This window comes from Nyctereutes procyonoides, unplaced genomic scaffold, assembly GCF_905146905.1.
Source record: "Nyctereutes procyonoides isolate TBG_1078 unplaced genomic scaffold, NYPRO_anot_genome, whole genome shotgun sequence".
Lineage (NCBI taxonomy): Eukaryota > Metazoa > Chordata > Mammalia > Carnivora > Canidae > Nyctereutes > Nyctereutes procyonoides.
The window spans coordinates 29,780,355-29,805,919 of NW_026575122.1; the positions used below are offsets into that span (position 1 = coordinate 29,780,355).

The following is a 25,565-nucleotide window of genomic DNA, read 5'->3' on the forward strand; positions in this document are numbered from 1 at the left end:
AGGTCAAACCCAAAAGGGCACGTCTGGATGATTCCATTTATACAGACTCCTTGAAATTATAAAATTATAAAAATGGAGAACAGATTTAGTAGATGCTAGGGGTCAGAAGTGGGGAGTGGGAGAAAGGAGGGAAGGAGGTATGGTGATAGAGCTGTTCTGTATCTTGACTGTTGTCACTGTCAATATCCTGGTTGTGATATTGTGTGATGGTTTTGCAAGATGTTACTATTGGGGGAAACTGGGCAAAAGATGTGGAAAATCTCTCTGTGTTATTTTCTCACGGGTACTATGTAATCTATAATTACCTGAAAAGAAAAGTTTAACTTCCAGTTTTTTTGGGTTAAGAAACCAAAATACTTATACCCATTCGGAAAAGAATGAGGTAGGACCTTTATGCTATATATGAAAATTAACTCAAAATGGACCAAAGACCTAAATATAAAAATTAAAACTGTAATACTCTTAGAAGAAAATGTGGGGGAAAAGCTTCAGGACATTGGATTTGGCAACGGTTTCTTAGATAGGACACCTAAAGCACAAGCAACAAAACTGAAAAAAGAGAAAAACCGGACTTCTTCAAAACTAAGAACTTCTGTGCATCAAAGGATACAATCAACAGATGGAAAAGGCAACCTCAAAAAAAAAAAAAAAAAAAAAAGGGAAAAGGCAACCTCAGGAATGAGAGAAAATACTTACAAATCACGTATCTGATAAGGGGCTGATATCCAGAATGTATTAGGAACTCCTATAAATCAGTCACAAAAAACAACCTGCTTAAAAAATGGACAAAGGAAGAGAGATTTCTTCAAAGAAGATACACAAATGGCCCACAAGCAGATTAAAAGATGCTCAATATCACTAATCTTTAGGGAATGCAACTCAAAACCACAATGAGATACCACCTTCCACCCACTTAGGATGGCTACCATAAAAACAACAACAATAACAATAAAGCAAAAATAACAAGAGTTGGAAGGATGTGGAGAAATTGGAATGCTAATATACTGTTGGTGGGAATGTAATACAGCAGAACACTATGAAAAATAGTTATTTTAAAAATAGAATTACCATATGATTTGTCAATTCCTCTTTTTGGATATACCCAAAATATTTGAAAACAGGGTCTCCAAGAGATGATCTGTACACTGATGTTTATAGTAGCATTATTTATAATAGCCAAAAGGTGGAAGCAACCCAAGTATCCATCCACAGGGGAATGGATAAACGAAATGTAGTATATATGTATAGTGCAATATTTTTCAGCCTTATAGAGGAAGAAATCGTGTTCCATGCTATAATATGGATGAACCTTGAGGACGTTATATCAAACGAAATAAGCCAGCCACAAAAGGACAATTCTTACATGCTTCTACTTGTATGAAGTACCTAGTGTAATCAAATCCATAGAGACAGGAAGTAGAATGGTGGTTGCTAAGGGCTGGGGTGAGGGGTGCGAAGTAAAAATGGGAAGTTATTTTTAATGGGTACAAAGTTTCCATTTTGCGAGATGAAATTTGTTCTGAAGATGGAATGTGGTGATGGTTGCACAACATTGCATGTCCTTAACACTGAACCATACACTTAGAAATGGCAAAGATGGTGACTTTTGTTAGGTCCATCTTACTAAAATAGAAAAGAAACGACCAAAACAACAATAAAAGAGAAGTTTAATTTTGTTAAAAAGCCACCGCCTCCTTGATCCAAATACCTGTCATCATGTCTTAGTTTTATAAACCAGTGGGAAGAGAAGAGTAGCCCATCACTTAATAAAACCTCAAAGACTTCAAATCTGGATATATTGGCACACCAAGCCTTTCTGATGCCTTTAATTAACTTCATAATCCACTTTGATTCACATTCCCTCTGCCTGTTAGTTATTCACCTAAAGTTACTATCAACTTTTCAGTAGTGATTAAAAGTGTGCCACTTATCTATATTGGAACTTGACCTTAAATAACAGCAAATGGATAAACCAAAGCCAGAGATTAGTCATGAAATAGAAAACTGAGCCTTTTTTAGAAAAAGAAATGTTGATTTTCAATTTGTCTGCTGCAGCTAGACCTCCAGACTAATAAAAGCCAGAGCGAATCCTTTTTTGTTTGTCACCACATAGTACATGCTCAATTAACTCCTGTCGGCTCCGTGAAGCCAGCCACTCTGAGCACAGCCACTATTCTCTGCCCAGAAACATTGACATTGTCATATCCATTCTTTTCAAACGTGTCTGTTGGTTCAGCTTGATGATTTGCTATGAAGAAACTAAGAGGAATTTCCAAGGAAATTTCATGGAAAATATTTTTCCATGAAGAAAATTTGGGGGGAAACGGAGAGAAGTATTTCTCTATATATTTCATAAGAAACCACTCTTTGTTTTGGCACTATTGATTATGAGTCAGATCACCTCCACAAAGTAAAGACTGAGGCAATCTGAATGAGGTTAGTTTGTACACTTTGCATAGATTCCCCTTACCCCATATAACCCCCCAGAAATGCAACCGTAGTAAGTGGTTTGGATTGAAAGTCCTCAGTGCTGTGTGCTATCGGCTTCCTCCTAACTCCTCCAGAGTGAGCCGCAAAGTCACCTTTAAAATTTTACTCCTACTGGAACAATATCATTTTTCATGATTACAGAATTTTAATTTCTTTTATGTGAGTGTGCAGCCTTTGATGTATTGAGCCAATTAAGTGAAACTTGGTTAAAAATCAAAGGTAAAAAAGGGGATTTTGGTAGAAAGTAAAACAGGGAATTTTTAAAAGGAACCCAAGGTAGTAGGAGTTGTTACTGTCATGTAAAAGGGCAATTTTTTTTTTCTGTTCTGAGTATAAAAAACAGGGTCTGACCTGCAAGCCCTGAGTGGTCCTGTTACTCTTACTCTCCGGGAATCTTCCTTCTCCTGCTGTCTTGGATGGTACCCATTTCTCAACAGCAACTTGACAGTGTTCCTGAAATGAAGAATATTCCTTCAACAACCAAACAGGTGGGAAATTTAGAGTTTGAAACAAACACAAAAGACAGATGGGGACTGGGTGGGTCACAGCCACTCATTTTTTGTTAAACCCTGTAATATCAAAAATGATACTTTACCTGGTTTCTCTTGTAATCAGAAGGGTCACAAGCCGTGAAGGGGTGGATACACTTTCTCTCACTTTTACACCATGCACAGCCAGTTCCAATACATACTGGGCATCTGGTAACATGGAAAGCCAACTTAATTCCTGCATTTTTAGGAAAATGTTCATATCCTAGCATTTCCCTCTGTGATTCAGTGTGCAAGCATTTAAAAGAAAAAGAAGAAGAAGAAGAAAAAACCCCAACCCCTGGACAGACTGATAAACCCAGAGGACAGAGGACAGTCCTCTGAGGCTGGCGATGGAGCCCCTACTTTGTGCCCTGCTCTGGGCAGCCCTCCAGGCTCTGGACAGTCATCAGGCCTGCAGGATGTTGCCATGGAAACCTGAAGCTGGGGTCACCTGCTGCACTGCAGGTAGATAACAGGCACTCACTGGCTGTTTCTGAATCCGGTTCTGCTATTTGTCTACCCTCAGGTAAGTCTCCCTCTGGAGACCGAGCTCCCCGTGTCCATCCCTAGATGAGCAGCCCACCCCCACCCCTGCCTGGAAGATGCCAGACCAAATGTGTGGCCTGACAAGGAGACAGAATGGGGTGCCACTGTTTGCTTTTTAATCAAACAAAGGAAGAACTGTGTCTACTGATCAAATAACCTATTGCGGGAGGTAAGAATAGAGGGCTTGAAAAGCACCCTCCTAGGAAAATCGGAGTCGAAGGAACGATTAAAAAGAGAAACTGAGGCTGGTCCGGAAACACAGCCACGGGAGGGCCTGGGGCAGTGGGAGGGCCAGTGTGGGGAGTGGGGACATTGTCCGTATTTTATAGATTCTTCAAGAAATGCCAAAGCATCCTGTGCCTCTGATGCAGGCAAACTGCAGTTTCGATGGGAGAAGAGAAGGCAGGCTTGCTTGGAGAGTTCATCCAGCCACCTAGGTGAGCTAGAAGCAGGGTGCAGACGTGCCTTCGCACCCCTGCCCTCGGGTGTGGGTCCCCAGCCGACCGCTCTGCCAAGGGAGGGACAGAGGGACGGACTCCAGCCCAGCCACGAGCACACTCAGCCCCCCGGCTGCGGCTCCATCACCGGGACCCGGGGACCCCGGGCCCCTGCACGGGCTGGGTGGCCTGCTTTGTGTGTAAACCCCTCTCCCCCTCCCTAAACCCATCCAGGTTATTAGAAATAGCGAACAGGATCCCTCCTGAGGAGAGCCGCTGTGGCCAAGACCGAGGCCGGGCGCCCCTGGCGGGCTAGCTGTAGAGCGGCCCCCCAACCCCGCTTCAGGCCCGACTCGTTTCCCCCAGAGCAGCAGCGGTTCCCAGGCCAGGCCAAAAGAAACTCGCATTCGAGACCCACACACTTGGTCAAGCGAACCCCTGGATGAGCTATAGAATCACTAATAATACAGGTTCCCGTGGTTTCCATGGGAACCTCTGTCCCATCTTTCAACCGGAAAGTCAGGAATCTGAGAAACACAGGTCCTCCCTGTCTTCTCTCTGCTTTAGAAGCAAGGAGTGAGGTGTGGCCCTAACCCACCCGGTGGGGGGCATACCCCAGCATGGCCAAAGGCGGTACGAAAGGGAGGGGAGGACTAACATGTTCTCTCCACGAAAGCGATTTCATCTTGTCCTCTTTGATGATTTCCCTTGCCTCATGCTCGCACCCTCTGCTTCCACTCAAATTCCCAAAGCTGTTCAGATCAGGGGAGAACACAGCAGCACCCCTTTTGCTGTACTCACTTCAAGGCGCCTCTTGGTCTGGTGAAAACGCATTTCCCTCCCCATGGGTAGGAACTCTTAAACACAGTTGTTTGCTCCTTGGCTGCCCCACCTTACTTATTAGGGTTTGAACAGGTCAGCTTATTAGCTCAGGGTCCTCCTACCTCCCCTTAGGCCATACCCCTCAAGGCACTTTAGAAAATTCTACTCCACAAAAGAGTTCTTGATGGAGGAAATGGAGGACTAAAGCAAGGAAATAAATTAAAACCAATGAGAGAATATTTAAATTTCAAATAAAATCTTACTCTCTTAATGATGAGCAGTTGGTAAAGTTGAATCTTTTTGATAAATGCCAAGAATCCACAGAGAACGTCACGTTGACAACTAAAACATCTGGAGCAAAGGGGAAAAAAATGTCATTTATGGTAGAGTCCCGCTATCGTCAAGCAAAGCTGTAAATGCAAAAAATAAGTATTTTTGTCTCCTTTGCATAGAGGGTGGGGGGGGGGGGTTGCCAGCTGTTCGCTAACATTTCAATCAGTATGTGGTTCCTTCCCGTGGGCCATTCACATCAGGCAGCCAAAGTGCACAGCGCAAGCCTCCAAACAGACCGGGGCCCACCTCCAGTTCCAAGCCTCCCATGGATAATCACTAGGAAAAAGCCATTTTACAGCCCATTTACATCTCATACTCTCCCCGGGATCACTATCTCAGCCTGTAATTGGCCACAGTATAAGAATAAAACAAGTCACCGAGCAAGAACTGCCTAGAACACGATAACCAGAACGTTACAGACGAAAACCCTGTACCTTCAGCAAAATCCATACTATCAGTATTTGCCCAACAAACTCTAAGTGTGCTTCCCATGGGCTGGGCTCCATGATCTTGTTGGAGGCAACTGTTGCCAAATCTACAACAAAAAAAGTTTTCTTATTTGCTTTAGAAAATGTACTCATGGGGTAGAAAGCCCACAAAAGAATAATGTGACAAGAAAGATTAAAAAAGAAAAAAAAAAAAAACATGTTCAATCAGCATTACAGAACTGTTATAGTTCCTGTATGTCTTTAACTTTATTCTACTCAAGGTGGTTCCCCAACCCAGTGGCGGCGTATCAGAATCACTTCAGAAAATGATGAGAATAGATCCCAGAGCCATGCTCCTGGATATCGTGACTCACCACACCTGGAGAGCACCTGGGACTCTGTGATTGGCAATGATGCCCCCATGAAACAACTGTATACAGTCGGGTTTGGGTGCCGCAGCCTGGAGCAGCACCTTTCAGAGCCTACTGTGTCCAGGGACCAGGGCTACTCTGTGAGGTTTTCACGGTCATCCATTTGGTAGGATACAGTCTTCCTTTTACGAGTTAATGGAGACAGAGGATGATACTTTAAAAATGAAAGGCTTTCTCTGACCAAATAAGAAGTTGGCCTAAGTTTGTTGGCAGCCTTATGTTTCTTACTGAAATTTTATTAGCGTGTGATTGCCAACGTCTGAGAACCCTTACCTTAAGACACTTCTCTACAGTGATAAAATTCATTCTGAAAGCCAGGAGGCCACATAAAATTCTGCTCACATTCAGTGGTCATATGTGAAAGGCTAACCCTTTGCTGTAAACACAAGGAGGTCTAGAGGGCTGGTGTGACCTCTCAGCAAGGGCATTTGCACAGCCCCTTGTAAATGTTAGTAGAACGGACATACGGGCCGGCAACACGAGAGACTCCCTGGGAAAATACATTTCAGCGGAGTCTACAATGTTCAGGGATGAACACCAGGAAAAGTTGTACTATTCTTCATGTTGGCTATGCACAAAACACTACTGGGAAATATCACACAGAAATGAAAATATTTGATCTCTGCTCTGGTAGCATTTACAGTTGCTCTGCTAGAGATAAAATGGCTTAGGTGGAAAAGCCACCTAATGACTCGACAGTCAAGGAAATGTCCCACGAGTGGTCTGTGTTCCACATAGCACCCTGCTACCAAGATGGGGGTCCTGGTGGGGGTGGAGTAGCCTGAACACTTTTGAAGGAGGTGACTTTTCTTCCAACGTTTCCAAGGACAAAGGCAATGGGATTTGATGAAAGGGGTGAGGGCACGGACAGAGGCTTGGCAATGACCACCGGCTGGCTGAGTGCAAGAGGTGGGACGTGAGTTTGTTTGCTGGCTCAGAATACGCATTGCAAGGCATTCAAAGAAAAGGGCAGGCAGAGGTTGGGGCAAGTGATGGAGGCTCTAAAAGCAAACAGGGTGGACTGGGTGACGGGCACTAAGGGGGTACTTGACGGGATGAGCACTGGGTGTTATACTATATGTTGGCAAACCGAACTCCAATAAAAAATGTACAAAAATTAAAAAAAAATTAAAATAAAAAAAATAAAATAAAAGCAGCCAAACAGCTTTACAGGGTGATCTCAAATACTTGAAAACCAGATTTTATACATGAGTATGATCTGCATTATAATGAGCAAAATTAACTAGAAGTATATCACAAAGGCTACAATACTGTAAACAAAGAAAAGTGGCGAATTGAAATAATTTTCCAAGCAATTTGATCCCAGACAACCACCGAGAAGAGTTCCACAGCTAAGAGGCATTTTTTAAGCTTGGGTCTCTGGCCTGGTGCACCAAATTCCATCTGGAGGGATTTGGAATTAATGGAGGAGTAACACCAGCTCTCGCCACAAAACTCTGCTCCCTTGTGATCTTCACCCATTTTAGGGGGTCTGTACCAACAATGGGACCCTACTTCTAATCTTTCTCACCCACAGGGGTTCTTGAATCCTCAGTGTATCCACTGTAACTCCTTCCTGTCTCTGGAATCTATCCATCCACTTCTCTCCATGCCTGTCTCTCAGCACCAGCTCTCATGGTCATCCTCACCAGGATCACTCCAACAGCTTTCCTTCTATCTGATTTTTCAGAACTCACTCCTTTCCTCCTCTAGGCATCCTCCACCTGCGGCCATTCATTCAACAAAAATTTATGGGTTGGAAATGGCTCCTCTGCACCAGACACTCTGTGCCTTCTTTGGTAGCCACTTCCTGTTGCTCTGCTTTCCACTGACCCTACCTCATTTGCCTTAACCATGTAGAACCTCTCTGGGCTCTTCAAGAGGCTTTTCTCTCTTTCCAGCCATTATACTAGTTGGTCTTTGCCTAGAATACTCTTCCCCCTTCTCCCTGGCTCCACTCATCCTCTAGGAAGCGTTCCTTGTTCGCCCCAGCCACTCCCTCCTTTCCTAGGCATCCCATGGTTCTCTATGTCGCCTTCCCCTACACACTGCATTATAACAGGTAATTTACTTGTCTCTACCCCCCAAGAGGCTATACATACTGGGAGCAAGGACCAGATCTGTCTTTTTTGGTCACTGTATCCCTACACCTAGCATAGTGCCCGACACATAGTAGATTTTCAATAAATACTTCCTTTCTGAATGGATATAATGATCTTAAGGTGACAGAACATTAGCTGTTCTATTTCCTCATCTCGTCAAGGGCATTGTCAGCTTTTTAGCTCTCTGAATTCTCTGAACCATTTGGGTAGGGTCCGCCCAATGGTCTCTAGCTTTACCCCACTCTCCTATCCAGCCTACCCTCCTCGATCATTCTTCACTCACATGTCAGAGTGGGACCCTAGAGTCGCAGGATGAGGCCAAGTGGAGGTGAACACCATGGAGGGGAGGGCAGGGGGATGGCAGAGGGTGGGTCTATACAGATTCTCTCACTTTCAACTCGCTTCATGGACCATCTGAACTTGGGAGGTCCTTTCGCCTTCCTCACTTTCAAACCAAAAAACAGTGAAGAATCTGCTTACCCTTGTAGGTTGCCCTGGTTGGGATGCTGCATGTGCAGATCTTGTCTGGAGGACTTCTACCCTTGCAGAGCTGCCTGCCCGTGTCCGGGTTCTTCACCACACACTCCCAGTCCGAGCGTCTCGGAGGGAAGCTTCCCACCACAGTCACTGTAGTCTGTGCGAGGAAGATGATTCAGGAACCAAGTCATTGCTTTTGTACCCTTTCCATCCATCCTAGAGCCTCAAGTGAACGTGCCCTTGGACATGCCACAGAAGGAGAACTTCTCAGACTGCTGATGTAAAGAGACGTTTGGTGGCCTATGTGATCTGCCCTTTTGTGAATCACATATTCATATTCTTGGACCATTTTTTTGCTCTGTATTTTTCTTATCAGTTTTTAAAAGCTCTCTGTACTAATATATATATATATATATATATATACACACACACACACACACATATAAATCCCTATCTGTCCTATTTCTGACACATATTGTCTCCTAATCTGTTTGTCTTGCAACTTGTATGTGTGGTATCTTTTACCCCACACAATGTGTTTTTATGTCATCATGTTTTTGCCTTGGTTCTGAAGTTATTCCCAAACTTTGCTTATAGACAATTATAAAATTGTTCCACCATCTTTGTTTTTTAAATTTCTATTTGTGATCTGTTTGGAACTTATTTTTATATATAGTATGAGATGAGGGTCCAACTTTATTTTTACCCAGATGGTTAATCAGCTAAGTCATAACCGTTTACTTAAAAAATACCCTCCTTTCCTCACTGAACTGAAATACCACTTTCAGTTTAATATATTAAATTACCACGTATGTGGAATAGATTTCTGAATCCTGCTCTGTTCCGATTATCTATTGATACACTTCTATTCCAATGTCAAGCTTTTGCTACTATTATTTTAAATAATATTTAACGTTTGAAAAGGCAAATCTGTCTTTATATTTTCATAATTTTCTTAGCATCTCCTAGTTATTACTCTTGCAGGTAAATTTTATGATCATCTTACCCAAATGGGGTGAGGAGACTATGAGTTTAATTGGAATTGTACTAAACATATGCAACAATTTTGGAAGATCTTATATATTTGTGATATTAAGTATTCCCATCCAAACACATGATTTTTTTTTTCATTTTTTTCTGTTTGGGCCAGCGTTTATTTAAGAGGATGTACCTTGATTTCTCAGATGCTAAGATACATTTTTTCATTTCTTTATTCCTTATCGATAATGTCTTTAGTTATAAAGAAGGTGACCTATGAAATCTACTTTTAAAATTAAGGTGGTGTTTGCGCTAAAACATGATCAGAGTTTTAGGGAGGGAGGCTATGTGTATGTGTATGTACACAAATGGACACAAACAAAAAATCTTGAAATTTCCCCAAAAGCAGCTTTTTCCCAAATGAATTATCTAAAGAAACAAAGCAGCCAGTTCTCAGGTTGGAAAATTATTCCACCACAAAAAAGAAAATGCAGTGTGATGGGATAGAGGTGTTAGCTAATGTTATGGTGGTAATTATATGGCAATATATCAATGTACCAAACCAACCTGTTGTACATCTTAAACTTACACAATGTTAGATGTGATTATATTTCAGTTGTAAAAAAAAGAAAATGAAGATCAGAAAAAAAAGGAAATTCAAGGAATTAATATGCCAGTGGTGGACCACCTTTGTAGCAGGTGTATGAAGGGGATCTGGCGGGAAGATGGGCTAAGCGTTAGGAAGATGGGAGCAGAGGAAGTGGACACCCTGTCACCTGTGTTGAAGAGCTATGGTCCCAGATAACTCAGGAGGTGTCCATCCTCTGTGATACTTGTGACTCTCACTCAGACTTTCCGTATGGCCAACCTCAAACTCTGCTATCTCTTGTCCTCAGATAAGCTTGCTCCATCTAATCTAGTCCTAGTGTCCATGCCATCTTTCCATTTTAAAAACATTGTTTCTCAGCCATAAAATCTTGCTGGAAAAGGCAAATTCGTATAATCCAGCTTTGACTGAAGTCCAACCATCTCCAGCGGACTTGAACATAACAACAAAGCCCAAACTGCTCCTCTTAGCTCACCTCCAACATGGCTGAGCTCTCATTCATGTCGCCTTCTTCAACCCAGCATTTCTATCTGCACACCCATCTCAGCACACGATCACATCACGTGTTATCCTGTATTCACACAGGACTTGAATTTATTTCATTACTCAAACACTATAATAACAGGATCAGAAATCTTTTTTAAATCCTTTACTCGTTTAAAATTTTCCACATTTCCTTCTGGTTCTCATATAGTTTTTATGTAACTGTAAACACTGCATTTATTGTTCCCTAGTTATCAAGATCTTAGCATGTGCTGATGCTGTGCAAGGTGTTAAATGCTTTAGTGAACCAAATAGCTATGGTTCTTGACCTCAAAAAGCTTAGAGTCTAGCAGAAACGTGGGGATGTCCACTTTTCAGAAACTGGAGAGCCATGAAGTACGAAGAGATCTTCAAGAGGGGATATAAGCCTGGATAGGATGGTACAGTGGAGATGGAAAGAACTGACAGATTTAAGAGACCCTTTAGAAGTAAAATGGGGTGGGACTAGAAGTAGGGCATTTGGATATGGAGGATTTCTGGTAAGAAAAATGGATGGATGGAAGCAGATTTGTGTTGAAAAATGCAAGATTCCAATTTTGGATGTGTAATAATTGTGTTCAAGATACTTGTGTAATAATCAAGAAATATGTCAAGTTAGATATAGGCCTGGAACTCAGAGAAAAAATCTGGGCTAGAGATAAAGGAGACATGAACACAGAGATGAGATATGAAGACACAGAGTAGATAAAATGGTTTATAGACAAAGTAGAAGGCTAAAGACAGGAAGAGCCGAAACTAGGTCTAAAACAACTCTAGTATTTAGAGTCAAGAAAAGAAGAAGCCAGCAAAGGAGGCTGAGGCATGGCTGGAGAGAAGAAAGAGAGTGTGGATAGGGTATTCCGGGGGAGGGGGGGGTTGTTCAATGGGAGAAAGGGTTTCAAGAACACAGGCAACAGGCCAAATAAGAGGAGGGCTTACAGCATCTGCTGGGATGACTACAGGGAGTTCACTAGTGACCTCAGCAAGAACAGTTCCAGGGGAACACTGGGGCAGAAGCCACGTTGGAATTGATCTGAAAATAGCCAGTTTTTTCAAGCGCAGTGGAAGGAGAGGGTAGCCAGGGAGCTGAAGGCATTTTTGTGTGAGTGTGGGTTCCAGGGGCAAGTATGGATAAAAAGCTGACACCTTGGCTTAATAAACCCAACTTGGGAATCCTTCTACCAGTTTGACAGCTCCTCCAACTAAGCTGGATAGAGAGGGAGAGAAGACACAGAGTCAGAGGAGATAGAAAGTGTGAATGTCAATTAGCTGGTAAGGCCCATGGGGCCAGAGAGCTTGCTGCACAACATCCTAGCAGCTCAGTCTACCTAACCATTTCGCTTATTGCCAAAGAGCTGGGTGATTTCCAGGTTTCTCGGTCTACAAAGCTACTGCCATGGCATCTGCATGCTTACGGTTTTTCGTCTTTCAAAAGACATCGTTACTTCTTCAGAATTCGAAGCCTGGAATTAGTGTTTCAAACAGAATGAATACACTCATGGCTTTTGAAACAGAACGCCAAATTGCACTCCAAAAAGGTTGCGCTAATTGGCATTGCCAATGCCAGGTGTTAGCATACCTTATCATTTTAATTTATATTTATTAGATAACTAGTGAAGCTGAACGTATTCCCCTAACTATGTCTAAGTCTCTGAACCTCCTCTTGTGAGAAGATACGCCTTTGCCCACTCTTTGGTGTCCTGGTATTTTTCTGTTTAGTTTCTCCTGGTTTTAATATGTTCCAATTAATATCTTGCCTGTTACAAATGTTTTCCTGAATTGTGCTATAGTTATCTCCTTTGTTGTGTATTTTTAAATGTCAAGTACACAAGTATTTTTCCTTTGTTGTTGCATACTACATTGCTTTAGAGCTAAGAAAATTATTCTTCCAATTGTCTAGTACTCATTTCTATTTTCTGTTAAGTGTTAGCTTTCTATATGAATTTCTTAATTTAAATTTTTATATTTAATGTACAATGTGAATTAAGTTAGGTTTCCATATTTTAAGTCTGTTATCTCAGCACCTTTTATGAAATAATTCTCATGTTTCCTCTTTATGATATCTAATCTTTACAATTTTTACATTTATTTCTGAGCTTTGAAGCTTATTCCCAGGATCTGTATTCCTACTTTTAAACAGAATCATCGATTGAGTTATTGTTGCCATCTACAAGTTTATAATCATATGGAAATGGTCTAGCTTAAACACATTTCTGTTATTTGAAAATACATTTTGAATATTCTTGACCAGTTCATATTATTCCAGCTGAATTTTATAGTACTTGTAAGAAAAAAGTCTAACCAAATCTTCACTGGGATGACATGTAATCTAGAAAATAGGTTAAGGAAGAAATAACATTTTTATGATATTTTCCTACCCAGAAACATATACTGTGTCTGGATATATTCATGATGTTTTTCGTAGCTTCCAAGAATGTACTTTGCATGTTTTTGTTTTTATTTTTATTTATGTTTATTTTTAATTGATAAAGTTTCCCTATCATGAGCCTCAACTATCTAATTACTATTAGAAGGAACTGCTTAAACTATTGCACAGTCCAAATTACTATTTTTGGTAGCTGTCTTCAACATTTACCTTCTAGTAAAAGTGATTTTAAAATATAAGGTATACACCCCACCCTTTAAGTTTATGCCTGAATATTTTGGTTGTTTTTAATGAATGTGATCTTTGATTAATTGACCTTACCTCCTAAAATTATTGATATTTGAATGTTCAATGAACATTTAGCCCTTATATTTTACTTTTAATTTGAATAATTTAAAAACCTAATATATTTAGCTTTTGAAGATCACAACCACTTAAGATGAGCAAATAGTGATATTTTTTACCTATTATCTTCCCATAGTCATTTCTATAACTTGTCTCTTGTAATATTGCACTAGACCCAACTTTAAAAATGATGCTGGTTGTATCAGGGATGGTGAAATATGTTGTTTTCCATTCTGATTTGTAAAAGAACGTTTCTAGAGTCTCTGCTTTAAGAGTCCTGTTGTTTGCAAGAAACACTTCTATTTCTAGGTCTTTTCTGTTTTTATTAGTATAAGCTGTTTTTCCTGATTGTTACAATCTCTTTGTAGGTATATAAACAACATTACACAATGCAAAAATGGGATGGCACACATCCTTTTGTGTGAATGTGAGAATTTCATTTTTCTTGTTTTTTTTTTTTTTTCCCTACTTGCCTTGGCCTTCCCTCTCACCACATCATCAGTCACACCATCAGAAGAGCTCATGTTTATGACCTAGTAAGAATTCTTTCATAATTTTCTCCATGCGCAAATAGTTATATAGAGACATAAACATATACAGCAGATCATGCTATATCAATAGCATATCATATATGCTATATATATATCAATAGCATATATTGAGTTTTTGATCAATACAAGATCATGCTACACATACTTTTCTGCATCTTGCTGTTTTTGCTCAACAAAACCTCACGAAATCCCTCCAAGCCAACTGGGATTGCTCCAATTATCTCTTGTTAATGCCGATTCTGTAATGAGGATGAGGATATACAATCTTCTAATTGTTTTGTGTAAAGAGATGATGCTTCTTGGAAGCAGAGGCTCTGCATTATATCAGGGTCTTTCTGTACTCTGAAAGTTACTAGAATGTTACTAAGCGTACGGTGGGCAGGTAGCTAACACTCTTTGACTATCATCTCTGTAGATCAGGATCAGGTGGTATTTTAATCAACAAAGATCTGGAACTTTCAGGTAAGTCACAGATGACCATAAGGGTAGGAAATATTTTGAAACAGTATAACTAAAAGATGGTATCACATGTCTTATCAATGTTATTAAAATAATTGGTCCAAAGTTGGTTTTAAAGATGAACTTCATTCAGATTAGTAAATTCTTATCTCCTTTACCTTGACAGTGATGGTAGCTGGAGACAGTAAGGTGATGGTTATGTGGGAAGGCTGTACAGGGATTGGGGCAAACCACAGTGGGACCCAGGGTAGAGAAGAAAGCACTAGTGGTTGTTTGGGTGGTAAATATTTTTTTTTTGCAATGCTCCAAACTAGATAGAAATGGTGATTAGTTTATACCAGTGAATCCAAAGATAGGTAAGCAAATTACATAAGCAGCATCTTTTATATAACGAACAAGCTACTTTCCCTTACTACATTTAGCTGAAGTGTCACCCTTAAAATTTTCAAAATGATAAAAAAAAATTTCCTGGGGTAATCTTAACCATTTATCAGAGTCCTGGGTTTTCAAACATACTGGTATTTTTTTTTAATCATTCTCTATTAACATCAAAGTTAGCTATTTTTCAGACTGATAAGAGAAAAATTTGATCACACCTATGCTGAGATACCTCAGCATCTTTTTCACACAGTTTTTTCACTCTGACTCAGGGTTGGTGGAGGTTTGGATGAAGGTTTTGAAAGTTCTTTCTCAACCCCGCACCCCAACCTGCTGGAAGACAATAGAAAGTGACAATAGCCAAATAACTTTAAATCCGTAAGTTCTGATCACTTATGACTTGAAAGCTTTATTCTTTTATTATTTATCACTCATTAAATGCTCTGGCTCTCCTTTATTAAATGTTAAATCATCTTAAGTGGTATGGTTCTTGCTATTTGAAATGGCAAAGTGTACGGGAAAAGAGAAAGTGGCCCATTTCCTTGTTAATGTGGCATTCAAATAAAACAGAGTGGGCTCAGCAGACAGGTCAACTGGCTGCTGATGGGGATTCTGTACAATTATTCATAATATAAGAACTATAATTAGGGAGACAATGTCTCCTTACAGCACCACTGAGATTACAAAGCAGGAATTCCGTATTCCCACAGGGTATGGATGGTGTGTGAACCAGAAGATGCTTGAATATGCTGCCCATTGCCTCCTTTCTCTCATCCAATGACAGGGCGAAGAGCTGCCAATGGCAGTACGCCCATAACAAAAGCCCACTGGCTTTCCAAGGGACCCAATTCATAATACTCACTGCCCATAGTGGTTTCTTGCCCTACCAGTACTGCTTAAAGACAGTATATAAGATAGCTATCAGGAGAAGCCTAAACAAATTAGAGAAAGGACCATAAAACAAAATTCTATACTTAAGTTGCATTTAAGGACTCTTGTTGACCATGAATCTGAACTTTTTTTATCAATACATTTTTCTACTACACATGAATAGTCCATTTTTTCTTTAAATTCAATGGATGAGAATCCTCCTCAGCTCTACAAGATGACAAACTCCATGATATATGTCTTCTCGCAGAGCGTATGGCATTTGTCAGGCTCTCAATATTAGTAACTAAATAAATGGACTCTCCTAACTAAGCTTATTTAATGCTAGTAGATATTTTACACACAGAAGGAAGTTGGCATCAGTGGTGCAAAATGAGACAATAGAGACGATTTAAAATCTTTCCTCTTACCTTATCTTTGCTGCTTCGAAATAGGTTAATTTGAGGGCATTTTTTAGCTCCAGATGAAATATCCAGCCAGTTTTCATACTCTGGATTTACACAGTCTTCTTTAAAAGTACATCTATCAAAAAAAGGAAAAGGCAACAAAACAGCAACCCCACACATGCATTAGTTAAAACTTTCTCATACTTGGCTTCGGTACAGAATGCCAGGCTTTGTACAGAGGATTATTGATTTTGGACGAGAATAGGAACATGATGCTAAAACCATGAAAAGCAATAGGACAACAGCCAAGCATTTTTTCCATCATGTCCACAAGCAGAGAACAAATGTAGACAACATTGTAGACAACTTTGGCTCCTGCGGCATCTCTCAGGATGACATCGCCAAACACACCCAAAGCTCATCCTCTCTGGATTCTAAAATTAAAGTGCTCCCTTCTAGAAAACCCTGGTGCACAGAACAGCCCAAGAAAGGGTTTACATATAGTATAAATTTTAGGTTTGTGATTCATTCCCAGAATATCAACCCACAGAGAAAATCTTTTTTCTATTAGAAAAATAATGAAGCCATCTTGTGCTTGTAGTATGATAATTAAATATAAATATTTCAAGGGCAGAGTCCTCCCAAGAATGTGATAAGCCATTCCATAACCATCTGCTACAGAACATTTATTTAGACAGACACCCAATTATATCAAAAGATATGGGTGCAACACTTTCCAGGGCTATTTTCCCAAGTCTGTCAGCTCAGAGGATGGCCCAGAGAAATCTTAATTTGTGGCCAGGGCCAATGCCTCTAATAAACATGACCAGGAGCTGAGGGGTGAGAGGCCTCCTCTGCAGGATGTCTTGGCCACTCCAGGTCATGCTCAGTTGGGAACTCCTGCCTCACCAGAAGGGCCAGCAACCCCACAGAAAGGACGAACAGCCAAGGTTGTGTTATTCTCAAAGGGGTTGAACTCCATGGATGTTCCATTGGATAATATCAAGAAAAGACCAAAACATCTCTGTTATATCTATGCCTCGTCAGGGCCTGAGGTTAAAATGGAGGGGTAGAGGAGAACCAGTGACAGTACGTTTTCAAAGAAATGGAAAATTTGTGAATCACGAGATCGAAAAGCAACCAAGTGATAAAGGCTTTCATCTGTGGGGAGTCCCTGTAAGGGTCGGAGTGGAGTGGGATGTGGTCTCCCGAAAGGGTATGCTGACTTCACAAGCATTTTTACTTCCTCTTCTTCCTCTTCTCTCCTTTTTTTTTTTCATTTGTAAGAATTTAGGCCTCATGGCTTCATCTTTGAGCTCTGTGCTAATTTGAATATGACAAAAATAGAACAGGAAGCCGGTGAGTTTCATTAAACATCATCCCCCGGCACAGTACTCTGAGCAAGTGTTGGGGAGCCCTGCTTGCAGGGATCACATCTGTGTCCAAACTCCCCTACATCTGTGTTGGTTCCTTCTCCAACATCCTAACCGTGGGGATTTTCATCAGCAGTTCTCCAAAGCCATAAATTTATCTGACCCTTGATGGCTAGCTCGTCCGTCACGGACATTAAGTTCAAATTAAACCGTCGGTCGGTATGAGGGAGAGGGTGCCACCCAGGGACGAGTGAGGCTGGACTGAAAAACAGAATGACGGAGCTGGTTCCTTCTTCTGGGTTTGAAAGAGGTTATGACTGTCAAAACTACCTGCCTCTCTTGGGCACTCTGGTTTGTGTAAGGCACTTCCTCCGTCTATTAGAAAAACAAAACAAAAAGCCAGTTCTAGAGAGACTGGAGTACAAATATTGTCGTAGGCTCTTAATGCTGCCTGGAAGTCAAGGCCTAAGGGCTGCCAAAAAAACAAGTGTAAAATATTTCATACAAATAGTGCTGCAATTTGCCAATTTGTAGGCAGAACACAGTAGTGCCACTGAGTTATCACTCCCTTTGCTGAACTCCTGTAGCATTTCTTGCCGGAACCGCACATTTTGGTATTTAATCATATGCTGTGTTGAATTACAACTTAACTGTTTCGTATGTCGGTGTCATTTCTCCCCCAAGTGAGCTCTAAGCTCCTCAAAGGAAGGGAGGATGTCTTTAAGATTTCTTCAGCAAATCTCTCAGTGTCTGGCAGCATGATATGCAAATACCGGGGTTTCAATAAATATTTTTTGAATGGATGGATGAAATATGAAATCGCTGTAGGTCCCTTCTGTTGGTGATTTTTCTTATAACGTATGTCTGACTCTTAGTTATGATAAAGAGACTATTGTTACTGTAAGCTCAAAGTTCAAATCCAGGGCCAGAGAGGAAACAGACTAGAAGTTTTCAATTTATCTTTTGAGAAGAAAAAAAAAAAAGAAAAGAAAAGAAAAAATATATAGTGAACCTTTTACTTCCTATTTTGTACAAGGTAGCAACAAAATCTAGCCATGTTAAGCAATTAAACATATATTTCTTGTTTCTAAAACACCTCTGAAATTTCTAAACTCCCATTTCTTGCTTCTCGCCAGTAAAAATAATAAAATTTAAAAAATAAAACAGCAAACCGTGACATCAAGAATGTACAACCAGATGGTCAACCAACAGTATCTTATTACTTCTGCAATATTGCAAATTATAAAATCTTCATGACAGCATGTTACCCACACATTCAAATTTCTTAAGGAGGGGGAGCAGATCTTAGAGCCCCCCCCATTTTAGTAAAACAAAAGTAGTTATTTTGAAACCATCCCTTTTGAAAGCTATCATTCCTACTCCTATGTATCACAAAAGCAACGGTCAGGTGGCACAGACACTTAAGCCCCTTGCCCAAATGAAATTAAAATCTCATGGTTGGACACGACTCTTGGTGAGGCTGATCCTCAGTGAGGTGCTCTCAGGTAGGCTGATCTCTTAAGTGGCTTCATTTCAATTTCTTCAGGCCCCACATGAGATGAAAATTGGATTCAGATTAGAATGAGCACATTCTGGAGAGAACAGCAAGCAATGGATTTGCTTCCCTTCCTCTGTGTTACTGCTCCTGCCCCATCCTCTACTGAGGGTCTACCCAAAAGTCCTAAGACTCCCGATCACTATTTTCTTTTTCCAGTCCTATTTCCAGGGAGAGCTCATGCCTACACCCTATGGCCAACATGGAGACACTAGCTTATTCGCAAATCAGGAAACAGAACCAGCTCAATGCAAAGAAAAGATTACCTAAAGAAAAAAAAAAAAAACCAAATCAGAAATTAAAAACAAAACAACACTTTATGCAAAAATACTTTAATGAAGAAAGCTGGTTAGGAAGGCTCATTCTTATTAGTTTGCTATGAAATGTGCTATAGGGCTTCATCTACTCAAAATAATAACAGAGTTCAATATTGCCCACTCAACTATATAAGTACATGGTCCCCCCCCCCCACCTCTGACTCATGAAGAAGTATGTTCAAAACCTATCCAGGCCTCCACTCTTGAACAGAAGGTTCCAGACACTTGTCTTTAAGTTTGCTGTTTGGAATTCAGAACATAGTTTCCTAGAATGGGTTTGCTTCCCAGGTTCATGGAAATCTGTCTCAACACCCAAATATCCCTGAGTTACTACCCCAGCAGGAGGTAGCAAGGAGAGAGCGCTGCCCCACACCAGGCATTGGTCTGAGTGCTTACAGGTGGCCCTCCTGCACCAGTCCTCACAACCACCTCGTTCTATAGGCATGAGACAGAGGCTCAGAGAAGTGCAATAACATGCCAACGTCACACAGCCACAAGTGATAGAAGTGTGCCTGCAGAGCCACCCACTTGGCCACCCTGCTGCATGGCCTCCTATGAACCCTAACTACCCACTTAATAAGGTGTGAAAGGGCAAAGACATTCAGAGTTCCTCCTGGCTTCCTGGGGCCTCAACAGTGGCTGGGGAGGAGGGTGAGGCTGGGCCAGGTTAGGCATCCCAGGGACAGAGATTAAAGAAAGCCAGGCAGAGTCTCTAGGTTGAAGGATAGCAAAGACTTGAGGGTGAGGGGGGTGTCTGAGAGGCCTCTGATTTTCATCAATCACTAGCCTTGAGTCCAAAACATGCATCTACAGGTTAAAATCCCAAGAGGCCCCCAATTTACAAATCTATTGCACACACACCTCCAATCTGCTTGCTACCTATCTGTTTGTAATTTAGAATACACTTTTCTTCCCCTAGAAATAATGTTATAAACTGTGATTAGGTCTCCAGGTTAGCCCACAAAGCCTATTTATCCATAATGCAACTTCAATGCTACATATTTGCAATAAAGAGTAGCAAGGAAACAATGAGATTGCAGCCATTTGCATTATATAGCAGTTTTTCTTCTACTTTACTTATTTGTGTTTCTGCTCAGCTGGTAGTCTGGGAACAGTGCCCAGCTGGATCCACTCTTAAATTTATTACTATACTATTGTATTTATACAGTATTTCTGGTTTTTTAATGGGTAGGATTTAAATTATTAATTGTTTTCATGCCAACATAAAGAAGAGAGAGACCCACTTCTGAAAAGTAGTTGAAGTTCCCAGGCAGGTAAAATGCGCTGGGCTGGGGGACCTTGGAATCTGACTCTATTAGGCCTCAATCTCTCTCTCTCTTTTTCTTGTTCAGTGAGAGTTTATTTGTCCATCTCAGTACCCAGGTAAATTCACATTCACAATTACAGGTAAAAACATGTAAAATAATATAAACTGAAGGCTACTTTTACCTATTTACTGAATTAAGTAGTGTAATAAATGCCAAAAGCTTCAATCCCACAATTCAGTTTCAGTGAAGTTACAGTAGTAACTTTGTAAACATGAGTCTTAAAATTTAAGTGACAGATATTAAAGCACTGAAAAACTAGTATGAAAGTGAATTTTGGGGCAGTCCGGGGGGCTCAGAGGTTTAGCGCCGCCTTCAGGCCAGGGCATGATCCTGGAGACCCGGGATGGAGTCCAGCATCGGGCTCCCTGCATGGAGCCTGCTTCTCCCTCTGCCTATGTCTCTGCCTCTCTCTCTTTCTGTGTGTCTCTCATGAATAAATAAATAAAATCTTAAAAAAAAAAAAAAAAAGGAAAGTGAATTTTGGCACATAAGTGAGCTCTTCTGTCATTAGCATTTTGACAACCTGGGAAAAAGGAAGCCCTTTCTCACCTACTTTTCGAGGTACACTATCCAATGAGGTGGGCAACATGCTGGAATATTTAACAGCTTGCAATCTTTGAGTTAGCTTTTCCCTTTTGGGAAGCCCAGAGAGCAACCCAGAGCTTCTCACTGTGCAAAAAATGTCCAAAATCCTAACAGAATTTAGGATCCCTCCTAAATTCTTGTGACCTTTTCTTGTGACCAGCAGGGCCCAGTGTCCCGGCCTCGGGTCAGAGAACCCCCAGGGCTCAGATGGGGCCAATTGGACCCCTTGCCAGCAGCTCCACCCTAGGGTGATCTCTTTTCCAAAGGAAACTACTACACCTGCTGTCTCTGCTGGGTCCCTGGCATCCATTCCAAGGTCACAATCTACAACACGGTGTCATGGCCCTTCCTCTGGAGACAGCCTCTGACCGACCCTGCCCTGCCACCTGGAGCGCCCAGAGGAATCAAGTGGACATTAAACCTTATACTCAGAACCCACATGCACCTGGAAGTTTCCAGAAAGGGCCAGTGCAGGGGAGGAGGTGGCATCCTCCCTGCCACCGACCTCAAAAAGCCCACTTACTCAACCTTGAAATAGAAACTCTGAACTCAGAAACGTAGCTTCTACTTCCTGCCACTCGAAATTCATCAGCATCCCCTAATCTAATTGTTCACCAAGAGCAGACAGTCCCCGAAGGAAACCGATAACTAAATACCAGGTAATTGGCTTGAACGTGGGGTTGGTGTAACCTCTTCCAAAGATTCTAGACTGATACAGTATCAGAAAACTTTTAGCAAGGGAACAACCCAGCCTCTCTTTCAGGGAACAAGAGGCTGTGTCCACACTGGGGGAAGGTTTCACTACAAGAGCACCCCAAGATCTTCTGCTGAGTGATTTCAGATGTCTGTATTTGTAGGAAAGGCACAGAGGACCTTCTCCTGGTGATCCCCAATCCAGGAGATGAAGAAACCAAACTGGACCGAATAGAAGACAGGAGGCCATCAGTGGCCGACTACACACTGAATTCAAGGCCTTCGGAGTCAGGAAAGGGCAATGCCAAAATACCAGATCCAAATAATGTGCTGGGGAAGAGGAAAACCTGGATCTGAAAGGCAATCTACATGATAAAATTATGCTAATAACAGAGACCATTTAGAAGACTTAAAAAAAAATGAAGCCATCTAATACACCAGGCCACATTCTTTCACATGATTTGATTCATTTATTCTTCATAACAAAGCTATGCAGTAAGAATGATCATTGTCCCTACTTTACAGATGGAGGAAACTGAGTGCAGAAGGCACCACCATATCACTCTCCCAAGGTCACAGAGTCAGCAGGTGGAGGGCTACTCCTGCGGTCTCACTTATGTGCCTCTGTGGCCTTGCAAGAAAGCTGACGCTCACTGAGCCCTTCCCACAGGCCAGGTGCTGCTCCCAGGGCTTTGCAGAAATTAACTCATTGATCCTCACAACCACCTCAGGAAGCAGGTATTATTATTACTATTATTACTACTACTACTGCTATTATTATTATTATTATTATTAATCAGGTCCATCACACGGATGAGGAAGCTGGAGGCGCAGTGGTCAGGTGGCACAGTGTGAACCTCAGCAGTCTGGCACTGGCATCCATGCTTTTGTGCCTGGTGCCAAATTCCTCAAAGCTTCCAAAGGCTTCCCAGGATAGCACATGGACCATATAGTAAAAGATAGGTTTTAGTCACTTCCCAGAAAACAACAGTGTTCTTTGGGTTGTTTGAAGTGTTAAGTTTAAGGTAGAGTTCTATTGCTAAGAGGTCTGGGAGACGCTGGCCAAATAAAATTAAATGAATTTCTCTGTTGCAGGATTTCTCAGAGCCTTGACTATGCCGGCATGCTTTGTAACTTTTCAAGACAGGAATGAATGATGCAATATCTTCCAACATTTTTTTTTAGAAGTTCCAGTCATGCATGCTGGGAAATACGGCCTGATCTTGGTCAATGAGTAATAATTCAAAGAGTGGATCAAATGACAAAACTTCAGGCCTTTCTTGTTTTTTTTCCTCAGCTCTCATATTCAGTTGATCAGGACCTATTAACTCTAAGCATCCCTCTATGCTATATCCTGCATTCCACCCTCGTCCATCACTTCTCACCTGGGCTCCTGCCACCTCCAGGGCCTTCAATCAGCCTCCAGATAGACATCTAGGTTATTCTCAGGTGCAGAGCCGATCATAGCACTTCCTACTTAAAAGCCTTCAATGGCACCCGTGCCTGTATCAAACTCCTCTACCTAGCTGTCTTTTACACCCAGGAACCTAGAGCACACATTTCCATGTTCATGTCTCTATCCTGGCACTATGATCTAGCTCCTGCCTTCTTCTCCAAACTCATCCCTAGGCAACTGTGGCTTGACGAGTCTATTTGACTGATGCATCCAATGCAAACATGCCTGGCTCTTCCTAGCCTATGCTGCTCCCACAGCCCAGAGCGCTCTTGGGTCTGCAGTCTACTTAGCGAAAGTGAGTTCCTCGTTCAAGGCTAGGTCAATGTCTCTTCCTCCATGACATCTGCCCAACCTCCAGGCAAAGCAGCAGCTCCCTCCTTTGTGTCCCTGTGGCACCTTACACACATTCCAGGTATATACAGCACATAGCATCAGTTGCTGATTGCCTGTCCCTCCCACTAGACTGCAGGTCCTCGGAGGGAAAGACTCACCTCATTCACCTTGGTACCCCGAGAACCTAATGCCGTATTTGGCATTCATGCCACAAATATTTACTGAGTGCCCACCGGACACCAAACACCACAGTAGGCACCATGGACTCATCGGTGTATAAGCCAATTAAAGTCCCCCTGTTAGTAAGTTTACACTCCAGTGACACACAGACAAAAACCAAATAAACCAACAACAATTTTAAATAATTTCAAATTAAAGTCGGTCTTCTGTAGAAACTAAAAAGGTAGCACAGAGGAGCTACTTTAGATTGGTCGGGAAAGATGGCACTTCAGCTCAGAAATCTAGGATGAAAGCCACCGAGCCACATCAAGGATAATGGGAGAAGGAGCAGCATGTGCCAGGACCCCAAGTTCACTTAAAGCTTGGAACTCCATTCTCTGCAAGGAAATGATGAAAGACCAGCCCGGCTCAGAAACGAAGAGGAGAATGGTTGTGCCAACGACAAGCTGGTGACACTGGGCGAGTCATGCACCCTCCCTGCATCTCAGGCTGTCCATCTGCAGAAATGCGGATGTTAATAGTTTCTGCCTCGTGGAGTGGTTCGCAAAACGTACATCTATTTAAGTAAGGCTTAGGGTAATGCCTCCGTAAATACTAGTCATTGTCATTACACCTGTTATGTGGGCAAGTGAAACAGACTTTAGGCAAAAATTTGGATGACGTAAGCCATCACACGCAGAATGGTAGTGCCGAGACAGGGATCCGGGCAGTAAGGCTCATCAGATGGCCCATGGGCGCTGCTCACACTCGCCAGGTCAGCAGTCATTGTACCCTTCCTCCCTGAGGAGGCAGGCACAGTTTAAGGCTTCTTGAAGGATTCTTAATCATGATGCACCTTCCTCCCAAGACTAAAGGGCTCTTTGGGGTCTCCCTACACCTTGAGCACCAGCTAGGGGCACTTTCCACAGTGTACGGATAGGATTTGCTTGGTGTATGCTTCTCGCCCCAACCTGTGAGCTTCTCCAGGGCAGAGCCTCATTCAGCTCTTTCCCCCAATGGCCTAGTTCAGGGCCTGACCTACGGCCTGAATGCAACAAGCGCTAGCTGAATTGGATTAAGAATTCCATCTTAAAGTGACTAAAATTCTTGACTATGTCTCCATGATACCAGCCTAAGTTGTTTCATTGATTTTTGTTCAGTGGGCTGGCCTGTTAACTGGCATGGTGGAAAACCAGCCTTTGTCTCGAAACTTTGAGCTATTTAGCACACATAAAACACATCTGCGGACTGAAACACTCACACAAAAGGGACTTGTAGCCTTCACCCCGTGTGGTTCTTTTGTGGGTGACGAGCATACAAAAGCTGGTGTCTCTACTTCCAAATGCAAACCACGAGATGAAGAATTTAAGGGAGGTGTTCTTAAAATATGTGACATGGGAATAAACGTGGGAAAACGATGCCCCTTGAGTCCAGAAGATCTGGGCTCAGGGCTGCTCTTCCACACATTTCCTGCACAGTTAGGGGGCACGGCACATTCCCTCCCCTCTCTGGGCCTCATGTTCCCCATCAGGAAAGCAGGTGGCCCATCTTCTCGAGAGCAATACTGAGCGCCACACTTGGCATATCACAAGTGGCCCCCCTCTCTCTATAGCAGAACATAAGCTCCTAAGCTTTACAAAACATTACACAAGCAAAAACATGAAAGGCTG

At 41.9% G+C, this 25,565-nt stretch overlaps 1 protein-coding gene across 1 annotated transcript in view; it reads right to left on the reverse strand.

Moving 5' to 3' along the window:
- PLXNC1 (plexin C1) overlaps positions 1 to 25,565 on the reverse strand; it is a gene marked incomplete at its 5' end in the record, with an annotated part of 136,848 nt that overhangs the window by 65,220 nt on the left and 46,063 nt on the right. Inside the window, 5 exons of the mRNA XM_055336230.1 lie at positions 2,842 to 2,943; positions 3,086 to 3,188; positions 5,089 to 5,176; positions 8,600 to 8,753; positions 16,121 to 16,232. Of these exons, the coding sequence (XP_055192205.1) occupies positions 2,842 to 2,943; positions 3,086 to 3,188; positions 5,089 to 5,176; positions 8,600 to 8,753; positions 16,121 to 16,232 (559 nt within the window). The remainder of the gene's footprint in view (positions 1 to 2,841; positions 2,944 to 3,085; positions 3,189 to 5,088; positions 5,177 to 8,599; positions 8,754 to 16,120; positions 16,233 to 25,565) is intronic.